At 40.4% G+C, this 15568-nt stretch overlaps 1 protein-coding gene across 3 annotated transcripts in view; it reads right to left on the reverse strand.

Moving 5' to 3' along the window:
• Window positions 1-15568, reverse strand: part of GTF2A1L (general transcription factor IIA subunit 1 like) — a 70792-nt gene that overhangs the window by 53598 nt on the left and 1626 nt on the right. For all 3 annotated transcript variants that reach the window (NM_001204847.2, XM_089324772.1, XM_089324776.1), the window contains 2 exon segments: window positions 14344-14464; window positions 14670-14771. In NM_001204847.2, the coding sequence (NP_001191776.1) occupies window positions 14344-14464; window positions 14670-14771 (223 nt within the window).

A 15568-nucleotide genomic window follows, 5' to 3' on the forward strand; every position in this document is an offset into this window, starting at 1 on the left:
AAAAAAAAAAAACTAACAGAGCTATAAGAGAGGTTTTAAAGTTTCCGTATAGACATCAGAATAAAAGCACTCAACTAACAGTTTTATAGTGAAGTTTCATGCAGCTCCTGTTTTCCATACTAAACAAGTTACATTTTTATGTGTAGTGCGCCATTTCTGTATGTTCACATTATACACCTATACCACTAAATGTGTCTGAAACATTTTTATATTTAAGATAGCTTTAATAACCAACCAAGTTTTAACTGAATAAGTGCTTTTTGCTAAAACTAAAAGTGTCAATTTTGGTCTTTATGTATTATATTCTAGAAGTATTAAATTTCACAAACTGTAAATTTCATAGTATAACAAAAATTCAATCCCACACACAATTTAAGACATAATATGGTGATATGGTATCATAACATTCAAATTCCTAAGTGTATTTTCCCCATCCACCAACAAAAATCCTTTGATACACTGTGTCATTAATAGTTTCACAATTCTTCCTCCTCCTCTGAACCATTCCAAATCTTAATGTGAGTTATATGATTCAACACACATAAAAATTGGCCTATTTCTTCTTTGTGACGATTCATTAGCATACGGTTATCTCCTGAAAATCAAACTGAAGAAATGGAACCCTGTACTCAACTACAGAACCAAAAACAATGCTGAAATCTAACAGATTTGAAGAACTTAGCATATGATCTGGAAATCCTGTTTTTACCAACAGTGCAGGAATCTTGATGCTCAAGGATAAAAAGCCGAAACAAAGCCTCAGTGTGCCTGGTCCGCCCTTGCCTGCCTCCCGCAGTGACGGAGAACCACACAGCAGAAGCTGTCTTGAAGCCCCTTAGAGATGAGGTGAGCACAGGGTGACTACACACGCAAGCTGGCACAGGACAGACCTCGTTGACACCTGTCATTCTCAAGTAATCACAGAATCCCACTTCTCTCTCAAAAGTGGATTACAGTTTATGTGTAGTTGTTTTAAGCCTACAATCACAGTTCTGAGTGTAACGTGCAAATACAGAGGTCTCTAGGACCCTTTCAGGCATTCATGAGGTTAAAAATACTTTCATAATACCAACACAATATATGCCTTTTCCATTGCTCACTGTTTTTTCTCTGCTTTACTGACATTTGCACTGATGATGTGAAAATCAGTGATGAGCACCTCAGCACAAATTAAGGCAGTAGCACGAAACTTGATAGTAGCCATTGTATTCTCCACAGCCATCACTGAATGTAAAAGAGAAAGAAGGAAAAAAGAAAACAGCAGCAACCACAGGAGCCTTGGGATAACATGAGAATTATTAATTACATTAGATTTCGGGGGCTGGCATCACAGCATAGCAGGTAAAGCCACTGCCTGAGATGCCAGCATCCCCTCGGGGTGCCAGTTCATGTCAAGGTTGCTCCACTTCCTATCAAGCTCTCTGCTAACGGCCTGGGGAAAGCAACAGCAGATGACCCAAGTCCTTGGGCCCCTGCCACCCACATGGGAGACCCAGATGAAATTCCTGGCACTAGCTCTGGCTTGGCTCAGCCCTGGCCATTGCAGCCACCTAGAGAGTAAACCAGCAAATGAAAGATCTCTCTCCCTCTCCCACTCTGACTTTCAAACAAATAGATAAATCATTTAAAAAATAATTAGTAATTATACTACATTTAGTTCAGCAAGGATACTTCATTTTTTTTAAGATGTATTTATTTGAAAGTTAGCGTTACACAGTGAGAGAAGGAGAAGCAGAGAGAGAGAGAGAGAGAGAGAGAGAGAGAGAGAGAGAGAGAGGTCTTCCATCTGCTGGTTCACTCCCCAACAGGCCACAATGGCAAGAGCTGTGCCAATCTGAAGCCAGGAGCCAGGAGCCAGGAGCCAGGAGCTTCTTCCAGGTCTCCCACATGGGTACAGAGGCCCAAGGATTTGGGCCATCTTCTACTGCTCTCCCAGCAGACAGCAGAGAGCTGGAACAGAAGTGGAGCAGCCGGGACTTAAACCGGCACCCATATGGGATGCTGGCACTGCCGGCTTTACCTGCTATGCCACAGCACCAGCTCCAAATAGTTCCTTTTAATATTGATGAGAAGAAATGAAAAACACAGAGCATTTGTGCAGTATACAGAAGTACAAAGATGGCCAGCGCCACAGCTCAATAGGCTAATCCTCCGCCTGTGGCGCCGGCACACCGGGTTCTAGTCCCGGTCGGGGCACCAGATTCTATCCCTGTTGCCCCTCTTCCAGGCCAGCTCTCTGCTGTGGCCAGGGAGTGCAGTGGAGGATGGCCCAAGTCCTTGGGCTCTGCACCCGCATGGGAGACCAGGAGAAGCACCTTGCTCCTCGCTTCGGTTCAGCGCAATGCGCCAGCCACAGCGCGCCGGCCGCGGCGGCCATTGGAGGGTGAACCAACGGCAAAGGAAGACCTTTCTCTCTGTCTCTCTCACTGTCCACTCTGCCTGTCAAATAAATAAATAAAAGAAGTACAAAGATGTATGAAGAAAAACATTTGTGATGTTATTTAAGTTGCGAATTGGCCTACCCTCTTGCTTCAAGAAATATTTTTACTTGAAAGAATAACAGAGACCGGCACCATGGTTCAGTGGGTTAACGCCCTGGCCTGAAGCACCGGCATCCCATATGGGCACCAGTTCGAGACCCAGCTGCTCCACTTCCGATTCAGCTCTCTGCTATGTCCTGGGAAAGCAGTAAAAGATGGCCCAAATCCTTGGGCCTCTGCACTCATGTGGGAGACCTGGAAGAAGCTACTGGCTCCTGGCTTCAGATTGGCACAGCTCCGGCCATTGTGGCCTTCAGGGGAGTGAACCATCAGATGGAAGACCTCTCTTTCTCTCTCTGCCTCGCCTCTCTCTGTGAAATTTTGACTTGCAAATAAATAAATAAAATAGTTAAAAAAGGAATAACAGAGACTCTCATTCTTAACTGGCACACATTTTTAAAGTGAAACTTAAACTAACAATACTTATTTGCCATTGATAAAATTCAAACATTCAAGCAAAAATGTAATTCTGGAAAATTTTTACCATAGTGGATGAGATTTGGGGTAATATGTTATTTTTATCTTATATAATGAACACTATTTTCCAAATAACCAATTTATATTACAAAATTATGTATGGGTTCAAACCCCATTCAAAGTGGACATAGAACATTCTCAAATATTCTCTGTTGGGGTTTCAGATTTCATCTTGTAATGAACCTCTCAAACTACCACTTATTGGATTTTATATATCAAATTCTCTCCAAGTGTGATTAAAATAGCTCCCCCTTTCCTAGTTATGTATCTGTGGAAAGCTAAACGTTCTTTATATACTTTGACAGAAACAACATATCCACAACAGATTGAATTTAGAAATAGATATGAAATAAACAGAAAGAGATTGAAGTAGTAATTAGAAACATCCCAACAAAGAAAAGCCCAAAACCAGATGGCTTCATAGCTTAATGCTACCACACAAATTGGAATACCAATCCTCCCTAAACTTTTCAAAAGGCAGAACTAGAGGGAATATTTCCAAGCACATTCCATGACACCAGCATCACCTTGATATCAGAACCAAAGATAATGCAAGAAAAGACAATCAGTATCTTTGACGAATATTAATGCAAAAACACTCAATAAAATGTGAGCAAACCAAATCCAACACCACATGAAAGATTACGCCTCATGACCATATCCTTGGCATGCAAGGCCAGTTTAACATATGCAAATAGCCCAAGGCGATATATCATATTAACAGAATGAAAACTAAAAACCAAATACCACCTCAAATGATGCAGAAAAAAAAATCTGTCTAAGTTCAATGCCCTTTATTGATTTAACAAAAAAAGCTTCAAACAATTTAGGCATAAATTTCCTCATTATCATAAAAGCCATCTATGAAAAGCCAGCAGCTTATATCATAAGTAGTGGAGAAAAACTGATAGCTCTTCCTCCAAGATCCAGTGCAAGGTCCTCTTACCAGGTCTGCTCAAAACAGAACTGTAAGTATCAACAAGAGCAATCACACCACAAAAGAATTTAAAAACAAAAAGCATATCAATCAGAAAAAGTAAAATTATCTCCATGTACAGATGATATGATCCTCTAAGTAGAAAACCCCAAAGGCTCTGTGAAAACCTGTTACAATAAATGAATTCTGTGAAATACAAAATCAACATACAAAACTTATTTCCATTTCTATACAGAAAAAATGATCAATCTGAAAAAATGAAAATAATCCCATTTACAATGGCATTATCAAAAAATTAAGTACTTAAAAATAAGTTTAACCAACGAGGTGAAAGATCTGTACCTCAGATGTGAAAACGATAAAACATCAATGAAAGAAATTGAAGAAGAAATCAATCAATCCCCAGTTTATGGACTAAAAGTATTTATTGATTGTCCATTCTGTCCAAAGCAGAATACATATTCAACACAATCTCTTATCAAAATTACAATGGTATTCTTCACAGAAATGAAAATAATTCTAAAATTTATATGAAACCACAAAAGACCTTGAACAGTCAAAGCAATCTGGAGAGAAAAAAAAGTTGAAGGAATCACGTCCTGATTTTAAATTATATTACAAAGCTCTAATAATCAAAACAGTATGGCACTGTCATAGAAATACACACACAGACCAGTGGGTCAAAATAGAGAACCCAGAAACAAATATAAGGCCAGCGCCATGGCTCACTAGGCTAATCCTCCGCCTTGCGGCGCCGGCACACCGGGTTCTAGTCCCAGTCGGAGTGCCAGATTCTGTCCCGGTTGCCCCTCTTCCAGGCCAGCTCTCTGCTGTGGCCAGGGAGTGCAGTGGAGGATGGCCCAAGTGCTTGGGCCCTGCACCCCATGGGAGACCAGGAGAAGTACCTGGCTCCTGCCATCGCATCAGTGCGGTGTGCTGGCTGCAGCGCGCTGGCCACGGCAGCCATTGGAGGGTGAACTAATGGTAAAGGAAGACCTTTCTCTCTGTCTCTCTCTCTCACTGTCCACTCTGCCTGTCAAAAAGAAAGAAAGGAAGGAAGGGAGGAAGGGAGGAAGGGAGGAAGAAAAGAAACAAATATAAAACACACATAGTAAATTTTTTTAATATTTATTTGAGAGGCAGAGTTACAGACAAATGGACAGAGAGAGAGAGGTCTTCCATCCACTGGTTCCACTCTCCAAATGGCCTCAACAGCAAGAGCTGAACCAATCCAAAACCAAAAGCCAGGAGCTTCTCCCAGGTCTCCCACATGGGTGCAGGGGCCCAGGGACTTGAGCCATCTTCTACTGCTCTCCCAGGCCACAGCAGAGAGCTGGATCGGAAGTGAAACAGCCAGGACTTGAACTGGCACCCATAAGGGATGCTGGCATCACAGGTGGTGGCTTTACCTGCTACAGCACAATGCCGGCCCCATCAATTAATTTTCAACAAGGATACTAAGAGGACATATGGGAAAAGGATAGTCCCATCAATAAAGGCGTTGAGAACACTAGATTTCCACATGCAAAAGAATGAAACTGAACTCTTATACCACACACAAAAGCTAACTCAAACTCTATAACAAAGACCTGAAACCGTAAAATTCCTAGAAGAAACCAGAGAAAGCCTCCTTACATTAGCCTTGGCAATGGTTTTTTTTTTGTTTTGTTTTGTTTTTTTTTTTTTGGCTATCAAACCAAAAACTCAAGCTACAAAATAAAAATAAATGGGAATATGCACCACACTAAAAAGCTCTGCACAGCAAAATAAACAGTCAAGAAATTCAAAGACAGTCTACAGATTGACAGCAAACCATTTATCTGATAAATGGTTAATATCCAAAATATAAACGTTATACAACTCAAAAGCAGGAAAAACACCCCAATTTTAAAATGGGGGCAAGAATCTGAAGAGTTTTCCAAAAATGACATAAAAATGACCAATACGGGGAAGGCATTTGGTACAGTAGTCAGTATACTGCTTGGACATCATATTGGAGTGCCTGGGTTCAAGTCCTGACTCTTTTTGTGTGGGAAGGGGGTTCCCCCAAGAAACCTTTTATTTAAAGTATACAAACTTCATGCATTTCATAAATACAACTTTAGGAACATAGCGATTCTTCCCACCATACCCACCCTTCCACCCACTCTCCCACCCTTCTTCCTCCTCCTCTCCTATTCTCATTCTTACGTTTAACACTAAAATCTACTTTCATTAAATTTACACAAAGAAGATTAACTCCACACTAAGCAAAGAGTTCAACAAACAGTATGGGAAAAAAAAACTGTTCTTCAACTGTTTTTCAGTTTTCTAAATTTTTTTATATGACTAAAATTTCCAGAGATTTGTCTTTGAACTTGGATATTCTTTCTTCTGCTTCACTGAGTCTGTTGTTAAGGCTTTCCTGTTGTTAAGGCTGTTCTGTTATTTGCTCTATTGAATTCATTTCCAGTATTTCATTTTGATTTCTCTTTAAAATCTCAATTTCATGGGGAAAATGTTCATTCATGTCATGCATGGATTTCTTTAATTTGTGGATTTGCTTCTGATTACCTCTAAGTAATCCTACAATTTTTAAAATTCCACTTCTGGCATTTCTTCAATGTCTTCATTTTCACATTCTAGTACTGAAGGGTCATCTTCCCTATTGTTTCTGAATTGCTGCGTTTATCTTTAGGCATTTGCGGAGATACCTGTTGGGTTTTTTTTTCCTTGTGATGGCTTATATCTTCGGACTACAGCTGAGGATTAGTGGAGTGTCTGCTCTTTCACTGAATCCCCGGAGGTGTGTGCTGGGTGCGGCCAGGTAGCTCTGTTCAGTGCACCAGGATGAGAGGAGGGTCCAAGGTAACAAGCGAATTTAGTAAAAAAAAAAAAAAAAAAAAAAAAAAAAACACTTTTTAAATCAGAGGAGAGTTTTAACCTGCTCTGTTGGCATAGTCTCACCTCCCCTTCTCCAAGGAGACCAATGTTATACCCAGTGGTGTAACATCTGCACTTCCACAAGAACCACACAAAGGATCTATGCAGTCCTCAGTGTGAGCACGGATCCCACAGCGACAACCCTCTCCAGGGAATCAAGGAGCCCCAAGCGTGTGGAGCCACCCACAGCGACTACCCAAAGCCCCAGACACACCCTGCACCCTCCCATACAGCCACAGTGTTTTCCCAACAGTCTCAGGACACAAGGCTCCCACAGTCACGAGCACCCCCGTCAACTCCACCAGCCAGACTCTGGCAGCTCCTCCAGACTGGGTGCTGGGCATACAGACACAAGCTGGCACACCTGTTACATGTGTCCAAAATGGCACCCACCCCTCTCAGCTGGTTACAGAGTGCCGGTGCCAAGTGGTCAGAAAGAAATGTGCCCCTTTTTCTTCCTCTAGGTTGAGAGCTATACTGTCCCCCACGGGGCTCCAAACCTGACTCACAGCAGGCTCTTCCCACAACTCTATCACCAGTAGCTTGGGCTGCTACAGACTGGCCTCATCTCCCTCTCCAAAGCTGGTGCTGAGGCTCTCAGCTGCTGGGGTCCTGAGTTGTGCACATCCACACCCTTCACGTAGATCCACAGTGTCCTTCTAATTTGCATGGAGTTTCCTCTGCTATTTTCTCCCTAACTCTTTCCTGAGAGTACTCTCTCCACATTTTTAAAATAAATTATTTGTTTACCTATTTTTTTTTAACTCTCTTCCCCTAGACTAGAGCAGTAAGCTCCCTCCCTATTCCACCAACCTGGTGTCTCTGCAAGTCTTGACTCTTCTGCGTCCTATCCAGCTTCCTACTAATATACATCCTGGGAGGCAGTGCACTGGTTCAAGTACTTGGGTCCCTGCCACCCACTTAGGAAATATTCAGCCTGGTCAACTCTGGCTATCTCAGTCATTAGGGGAATGAACCAGTGGATGGATGATATCGATATCTCTCTAATAAAACGAAAAATTTTTAACTGTAATTGGCCAATAGATATATGAAAAGGTGCTCCATGTCACTAATCTTCAGGGAATAAAACCACAATGAGATATCACCTTATTCTGGATAGGATGGCGCCTATCAAAAAGGGCCAACAAATATTGATGAGGTGTAGTGAAAAAGGAACCCTTCTTTGTGTGCTGCTCACCAATGACTGTAGAACACTATAGCTATTCACTCTGGCCTCAGAATCACCCCTTAAGGCATTCTAGTCTGGCTGAAAAGCCCCTGAGAGCATTTCAGACATGGAAAGCAAGATACTGTGGCAAAAGAAAAAAAAAAAAACTGTCCTACATGAAGGATCTCTGTCAGAGACCCCAGTGGAAAGAAGGAGGGACTTTTCTCTGAAGGGAGGAGAGAACTTCCACTTTGCTTATGACCTTTTCTAAATCCGGATGCAGACTGTGGATTCAAAAGGCTTCCATAGCCTTGGCAGCTCATGTAAAGAGCCTCAGGTGATCACTGACGTCATACATAAGAGTGTTAATTGTTAAATTAACAACAGGAGTCACTGTGTACTTACTCTCCATGCAGAACCTCTGTCCTCAATGAGCTGTATTATGAGAATTAACTGTAAAACTTGTTCTCAGGTTTGTTTGTGTGTGTGTGTGTGTATGTGTGTGTTAAAACTGGTCTTCTGTGTATAAAGTTAATTGAAAATGAACCTTAATGGAGAATGGGACTGGGAACGGGAGGCAGGTATGGTGGGAAGAATTACTATATTCCTAAAGTTGTACTTATGAAATTTGTACTCATTAAATAAAAGGTTTCTCTGGGAAAAAAAAAGAATGCTACAGCTATTAAAGAAAACAGTATGTAACTAATCCTTCTTATGAGTATATACCCAAAGGAAATGAAGTCATTCTCATAAAGATATTTACACTCTCATGTTCACAGCAGCATCATTCATAATAGCCAAGACACGGAAACAACCAAGTATATGGTCATAGAGGAACAAATATATACATATACTTATATAGAGAGTATACTTATATACAGAATATTCTGTGTGTGTGTATATATATACTTATATACAAAATAGAATATTATTTGGCTTATATAAGGGAGATTATACCATTTGCCACAACATGAATAAATTTGGAGGACATTACCCTTACTGAAACAAGTCAAAAGAAAACTACTGCATGATTTCACTTATATGTGGAATCTAAAAAAATTAAGATAAATAAGTAACACGTGGAATACCAGAGAAAATAAAATAGTGGTTTCCAGAGGCAGGAGGGGAGGAAGTGTGGAGATACAGGTCAAAGAATACAAAGCAGCAGACATGAACGATAAGCAAGTCTGGAGACTAATGCACAACAGGAGGGCTGTACCAAATATCATCCTATACTCAGGATTTTTGTTAAAAGAATGGATTTTAGGGACTGGTGTCGTGGTGTAGCAGGTAAAGCCACCACCTCCAATACCAGCATCCTGTATGGGCACTGATTCATGTCCCGGATGTTCCACTTCCGATCCAGCCCCCTGTCCATGGCCTGGAAAAAGCAGCAGAAGACAGCCCAAGTGCTTGGGCCCATGCACTCAGACCTGCATGAAACTCCTGGCTTCAGCCTGGCCCAGCCCTGGCCATTGAAGCCAGCTGGGGAGTGAACCAGTGGAAGAAAGATATCGCTCTCTGTCTCTCTCTCTAGCTCTTTCAAATAAACAAATCTTTAAAAAAAAAAAAAAAAGATTTTACAACTGAAAACTGGATAAAGAAATTATGATATATATATACACTATGGAAAATTACACCACAATAAAAAAAGGACATGCTTAAGCTGACTTGCCCCAAATGGTGGAGTTAGAAATGTGCCAGGAGATTCCAATACAATCCCATCAAGGTTGCATGTACCAATGCCATCTCACTAGTCCAAGTGATCAGTTCACAATTGATCCTACTGATAGGTCTAAGAGTCAAAAGGATCACACAAACAAGACTAGTGTCTGCTAATACTAACTGATAGAATTGAAAAGGGAGAGAACGATCCAACATGGGAAGCAGGATACACAGCAGACTCATAGAATGGCAGATGTCCTAAACAGCACTCTGGCCTCAGAATCAGCCCCTAAGGCATTCGGATTTGGCTGAAGAGCACATGAGAGTATTTTAGGCATGGAAAGCCAAGACACTCTGGCAAAAACAAACAAACAAACAAAACCCTAAATGAAAGATCTCTGCGAGTGAGATCCCAGTAGAAAGAACAGGCCATCAAAGAAGGAGGCACCTTTCTCTGAAGGGAGGAGAGAACTTCCACTTTGACTATGACCTTGTCTAAATAAGATAAGAGTCGGTGAACTCAAAAGGCTTCCATAGCCTTGGCAACTCATGACAAGAGCCTAGGGTGATTACTGATGCCATAAACAAGAGTGTCAAATTGTTAAGTCAACAACAGGAGTCACTGTGTACTTATTCCTCATATAGGATCTCTGTCCTTAATGTGTTGTCCAATGTGAATTAATGCGATAACTAGTACTGAAAAAGTATTTTACACTTTATGTTCTGTGTGAGTGCAAACTGTTGAATTCTTTACTTAATATATGCTAAATTGATCTTCTGTATATAAAGATAATTGAAAATGAATCTTGATGTGAATGGAATGGGAGAGGGAGCGGGAGATGGGAGGGGTGCAGGTGGGAGGGAAGTTATGAGGGAGAAAAAGCCATTGTAATCCATAAGCTGTACTTTGGAAATTTATATTTACTAAATAAAAGTCTTAAAAAATAAAAGTAAAATCTTGTCATTTGCAACAAAATGGATGCAACTGGAAACCACTATACTTAGTGAAATAAGACAGTCACAAAAAGACAAACACCATAAGTTCTCTTTGATCTGTGGTAACTAATAGTGTACCTTAAAGGTAATCAGAGCAAAACAGACACCTTGAGACATAATGAATTTGAACAGCCCTTGTCTTGACTGTTGAGGAACAATGTTTTTCTTGTTTGTTTGTTTCTTTGTTGTTGTTCTTTTATTTTTTCTTCATACTATTTGGTGAACTCTCTACTTAATGTAAGGTTAATCTTAAGCCGGCGCCGTGGCTCAATAGGCTAATCCTCCACCTTGCGGCGCCGGCACACCGGGTTCTAGTCCCGGTTGGGGCGCCGGATTCTGTCCCGGTTGCCCCTCTTCCAGGCCAGCTCTCTGCTATGGCCAGGGAGTGCAGTGGAGGATGGCCCAGGTGCTTGGGCCCTGCACCCCATGGGAGACCAGGAAAAGCACCTGGATCCTGGCTCCTGCCATCGGATCAGTGCGGTGCGCCAGCTGCAGCGGCGGCCATTGGAGGGTGAACCAACGGCAAAGGAAGACCTTTCTCTCTGTCTCTCTCTCTCACTGTCCACTCTGCCTGTCAAAAAAATAAAAAAAATAAAAATAAAAAAAGAATGTAAGGTTAATCTTATGAGCAAAAAATTAACTGAAATAGATCTTTGTAAAAAGAAGAATGGGAAAGGGAGAGGGAGGAGGAAAAAAGGTGGGAGTATGCATGAGAGAGAGGTGGGGGGAGAGAATCACCATGTTCCCAAATTTGTATATATTAAATGCATGAAGTTTGCATTCCTTAAATAAAAAAAATTTTGGTGCTCTTGCTATAGTTAAATGATTACAGTGAAATGATGGATCTGCTAATTTTTGCTTGACTACAATAACTTTTCCACTATATGACATATTTTTAACACATACAATAAGCTTTAAGAAATATGAGAATCCAACTGTCTTGTATTAAGCCAGAAATTAACAAGACTTAACAGAAAAGTACGCCAATGCCATTCTTCTGACCAAATATTTTTCCTTCAGGAAAATAGTTATTCTTCACAAATTTATATTAAGTTCACATGTAATCAGATTTTTAATTAACCAATCTTTTTAAAATTTGAGAGAAATGAAAGAGAGAAAGAGAGAGATCCCATCTATTGTTCACTCCCCAAAAGCCCACCATGTCTAGGGCTGGGCCAGGCTGAAGAACCCAGCTAGGAAGGCAATCTCCCATGTGGGTGGTGGAAACACAATTACTGGAACCATTACTACTGCCTCCCAGGTTCTGCATCAGCAGGAAACTGGAGTTAGAAGCTGGAGCCGGGAAGCAAATTCACATACTCAGATAAGGCATACAGGCATCTAAACCACTTGGCTAAACTCCTGCTTCTAAACCAAAATTTCTTTAGTTTTTTAGTTTTAATTTCTAGTGTGGTACATAAAGAATTAAAATCCATATTTCATAAAGTTCCTTGGAGTCCTCAATTTTTAAAAGTATAAAGGGGTCCTGAGACCCAGAAAGTTGAGAACTGAAGGAAAAGGCAATTACCAAATAGACAAGACAGTTAAAGAAAACATGGTAGAGCAAACAAGTTGTAAAAGTAGAAAAGACAAAGGCAAATGACTTGATTGTACCTTGAATTTGTATTTGTTATCAAAAGAGAAAAAGGTTGTAGAAGTTTATTTTAATCAGGCTTTTAAAAGCATATCATGAGAAGATATAATTAAGAAGTGTTTCAATTTTAAGGGGCTATTTATTCCAAGGATCTTATTGTAGGGTTTCTAGAATAGGAGAGAAATAGGAACAAGACCTGCAATGTACTTTTAAAGGATACATGTACTCCTTCTTAATCTCCTCCATTACAAATGATGTAGAAGAGAATAAGGAGAAAAACGGTTACTTACAACATAATTATTTCTATTATTCCAACGTCTAAGGACACAGAATAAGAATAAGGGACTGAGTGAAAATCAGCTAGCTCCATCAGCTGGAAAACTATTTTGTGATTTAAAGCACTGGTAATATTACCATCTTGCGGCGAAATCAAGTATTGCAATTTCAAGTGACAAAGAACAGAGCAGTGTGAAGCATGCTTTTGACAAAAGACAGGCAAGTCTCTTCCTCTACACCACCATACTCTCATGCCAACCCTAACGAAAAAGAATCCTTGGGGTTTTTCAGCAAGTAAGAGATGAACAGAAGCCCAAAAGAATGTTATTTAGACAGAGTAAAAAAGATGTCAGGACAAAATAGTAAAGTTAAAAAATTAAAGCACAGCCGAAAACTCCACTGGTGAAAAGTTTCAATGTGTCCACTTCGTAATAGCTGCCACGTCAAATGCTTACAGAGCAAACTTACACTTTGTAAGCACAGTGCTAGATAAAACTTAGTTCATTTTTAGAAGTTATAATTGCTGCCATGCTTTTATTCTCCCATTGTGTAACAGGAGAGGCGGCTTTACTATCTTCTCTTCAACATGGCCCATGTAATTCTCATGTAAATTTTCCCAAGCATGCAAAAAAAAAAAAAGACAATTTATTGATAATTGATCACCAATCTACCTTCACTTATTGCAGACATCACTCAAATACTAAATAAAAAAAAAACTATTTATGTCTACACACTCACACAAGAGCATGAAAAGGATAAGAAGGGAAAAACAAAGAATAAAGGCTAGAAAGAATGGCATGAATTCTATCTTCTGTTAGAACTAATACGGACAAATTGTGTCCCTTAAAAGCAAGGTACTCGATAGAAACTAAGAACAAGGATAAGATAACTTGATAAGGTATTTTTCTTTGTTTTTTTTGTTTGTTTGTTTGTTTTTTTTTTGACAGGCAGAGTGGACAGTGAGAGAGAGAGACAGAGAGAAAGGTCTTCCTTTTGCCGTTGGTTCACCCTCCAATGGCCGCCGCTGCAGCCGGCGCACCGCGCTGATCTGATGGCAGGAGCCAGGATCCAGGTGCTTTTCCTGGTCTCCCATGGGGTGCAGGGCCCAAGCACCTGGGCCATCCTCCACTGCACTCCCTGGCCATAGCAGAGAGCTGGCCTGGAAGAGGGGCAACCGGGACAGAATCCGGCGCCCCAACCGGGACTAGAACCCGGTGTGCCGGCGCCGCAAGGTGGAGGATTAGCCTATTGAGCCACGGCGCCGGCTTGATAAGGTATTTTAACAAGGATAAAATACGTATGGTCAATTTCTTGCCTTCATTTTATATATTCCACACGGGGGGTGGCCTGAATAAGCTCCCTATTCTAGTTAACTCTCCATTTTTGCTTCCAGTACAAAATGGATCTGTTACATACACAAAAAGTAAGAGAAAAAGAATGAACAAGCACACACCTTTCCCTCTGCTCCCACAGCAGTGGCTGCAGAGTTCCTTCTTTATGAAACCCACACACTCCAAGATATGCAACAGGTGCTCCTCAAAGTCCACAAACTATGCATCCAAAGTAAGAGTTCCTCACCTTTGGAAATATTTTTAACCTAATTTGAACAAGCCGAGTTTTTAAATCAATTACATAGGATGTGCTGGTTTCATGCAAAGTTTTGAGGTCCTCACCCTCTCACTTTAACATTACCCTGTTTAGTTCAAAATCACCACTAAATGAGAATCTGTTCTGAAGGAACAGCACCAGTTTACTAATTACAGCCAACCTGTTGATTGCAATGTCTGGTGCAAGCCCTGTGGCAACTGCAGGGTGAAGACAGGTGCGTGAACCCTGTTTCTGAAGAAGTCTTCTGTTGCCTTAGACTGCAGAACCTTGGTTTCCCAGAGCTGTAAAGGGGAGAAAGAGGTAGAGGAGTGCTTTTATTAAAAAAAATGATATTTTCTTCTAGTTTTTTTTTTTTTTTTGAAATTTAAATTGTCAGTGATGGCACAAAGCATGGGAAAGCAGTAAACTATAACAGAGGGGTTAAAACTATAATTTATTGGTTTAAGCTGGGAAAAAAAAATAGGAAAACTTGTATTGTCTACACACCTGCTTTAAGTCTTTCAAGACCTGTTCCTCTATACCTTCTTCAGCAAACAGTTCCCGCACTCCTTCAATTACATCTTCAATTACAGATCTGTAAAGTTTAGGCTACATAAAAGCAAATGATAGTTTTAAATGCTTCAAATGTGTTTAGTCTTAAAAGACATGCATAGCACACTTTCTAATTTTTGTAATCTATAGAGAAAACCTACCACAAAGATTTTTACTATGTACTTCCTACTCCCAGTATTGTCATAGTTTTCCACAAACTGTATAGCTTCAGATGCATAATCCCAGCCTATTGAATTGAATTACAACTCAGCTACAATGAAATGAAACCATAATCTTGTAAAGATGTATGGTAATGGTTATGTTTTTTGGCTAGTGTCAGTATTTAACCTCTCAACTCTTTTTTAAAGGGGAAATTAAATTAAGGCAGCTGGAAATAAACCTGTTTTCACTTTACTGTTTACTCAAAGTGGCCAAAAGAACTTTTTTTAGAGCTCATTATATTATTTCCACAAATGTGAATAAATTCCAAGCCATAATACAGGGGTAATCAAAGCCTGTACCACTTCCAAAATATATAGTCCAAAAAATATTCTGAACCATTGTCAAGTAGAAGTCCAACTGCACCAAAATGGATTGATTTCCTAACATAAACTGAGGGCATAAAAGAACCTTACCCTTCCTTCTACAAGGTGCATACTGTAGAGACCAAACAGTATTCTAAAACATTTCCTGGTAAAAACAAGTCATGAAATAAAATAAAGCAGACTTCTACCCAGGTTAGACACTGGTTACATCAACAGAAAAAGAGGCATTTGAAATCAAGTCATTCAAATCTACGGAAACTGTGCTCCACCCCAGCCCCCTGCCCCAACTACGCTAACAATGACCCAGCT

The sequence above is a fragment of the Oryctolagus cuniculus genome, chromosome 2 (genome assembly GCF_051225735.1).
Source record: "Oryctolagus cuniculus isolate XC-2025 breed Fujian yellow rabbit chromosome 2, ASM5122573v1, whole genome shotgun sequence".
NCBI lineage: Eukaryota > Metazoa > Chordata > Mammalia > Lagomorpha > Leporidae > Oryctolagus > Oryctolagus cuniculus.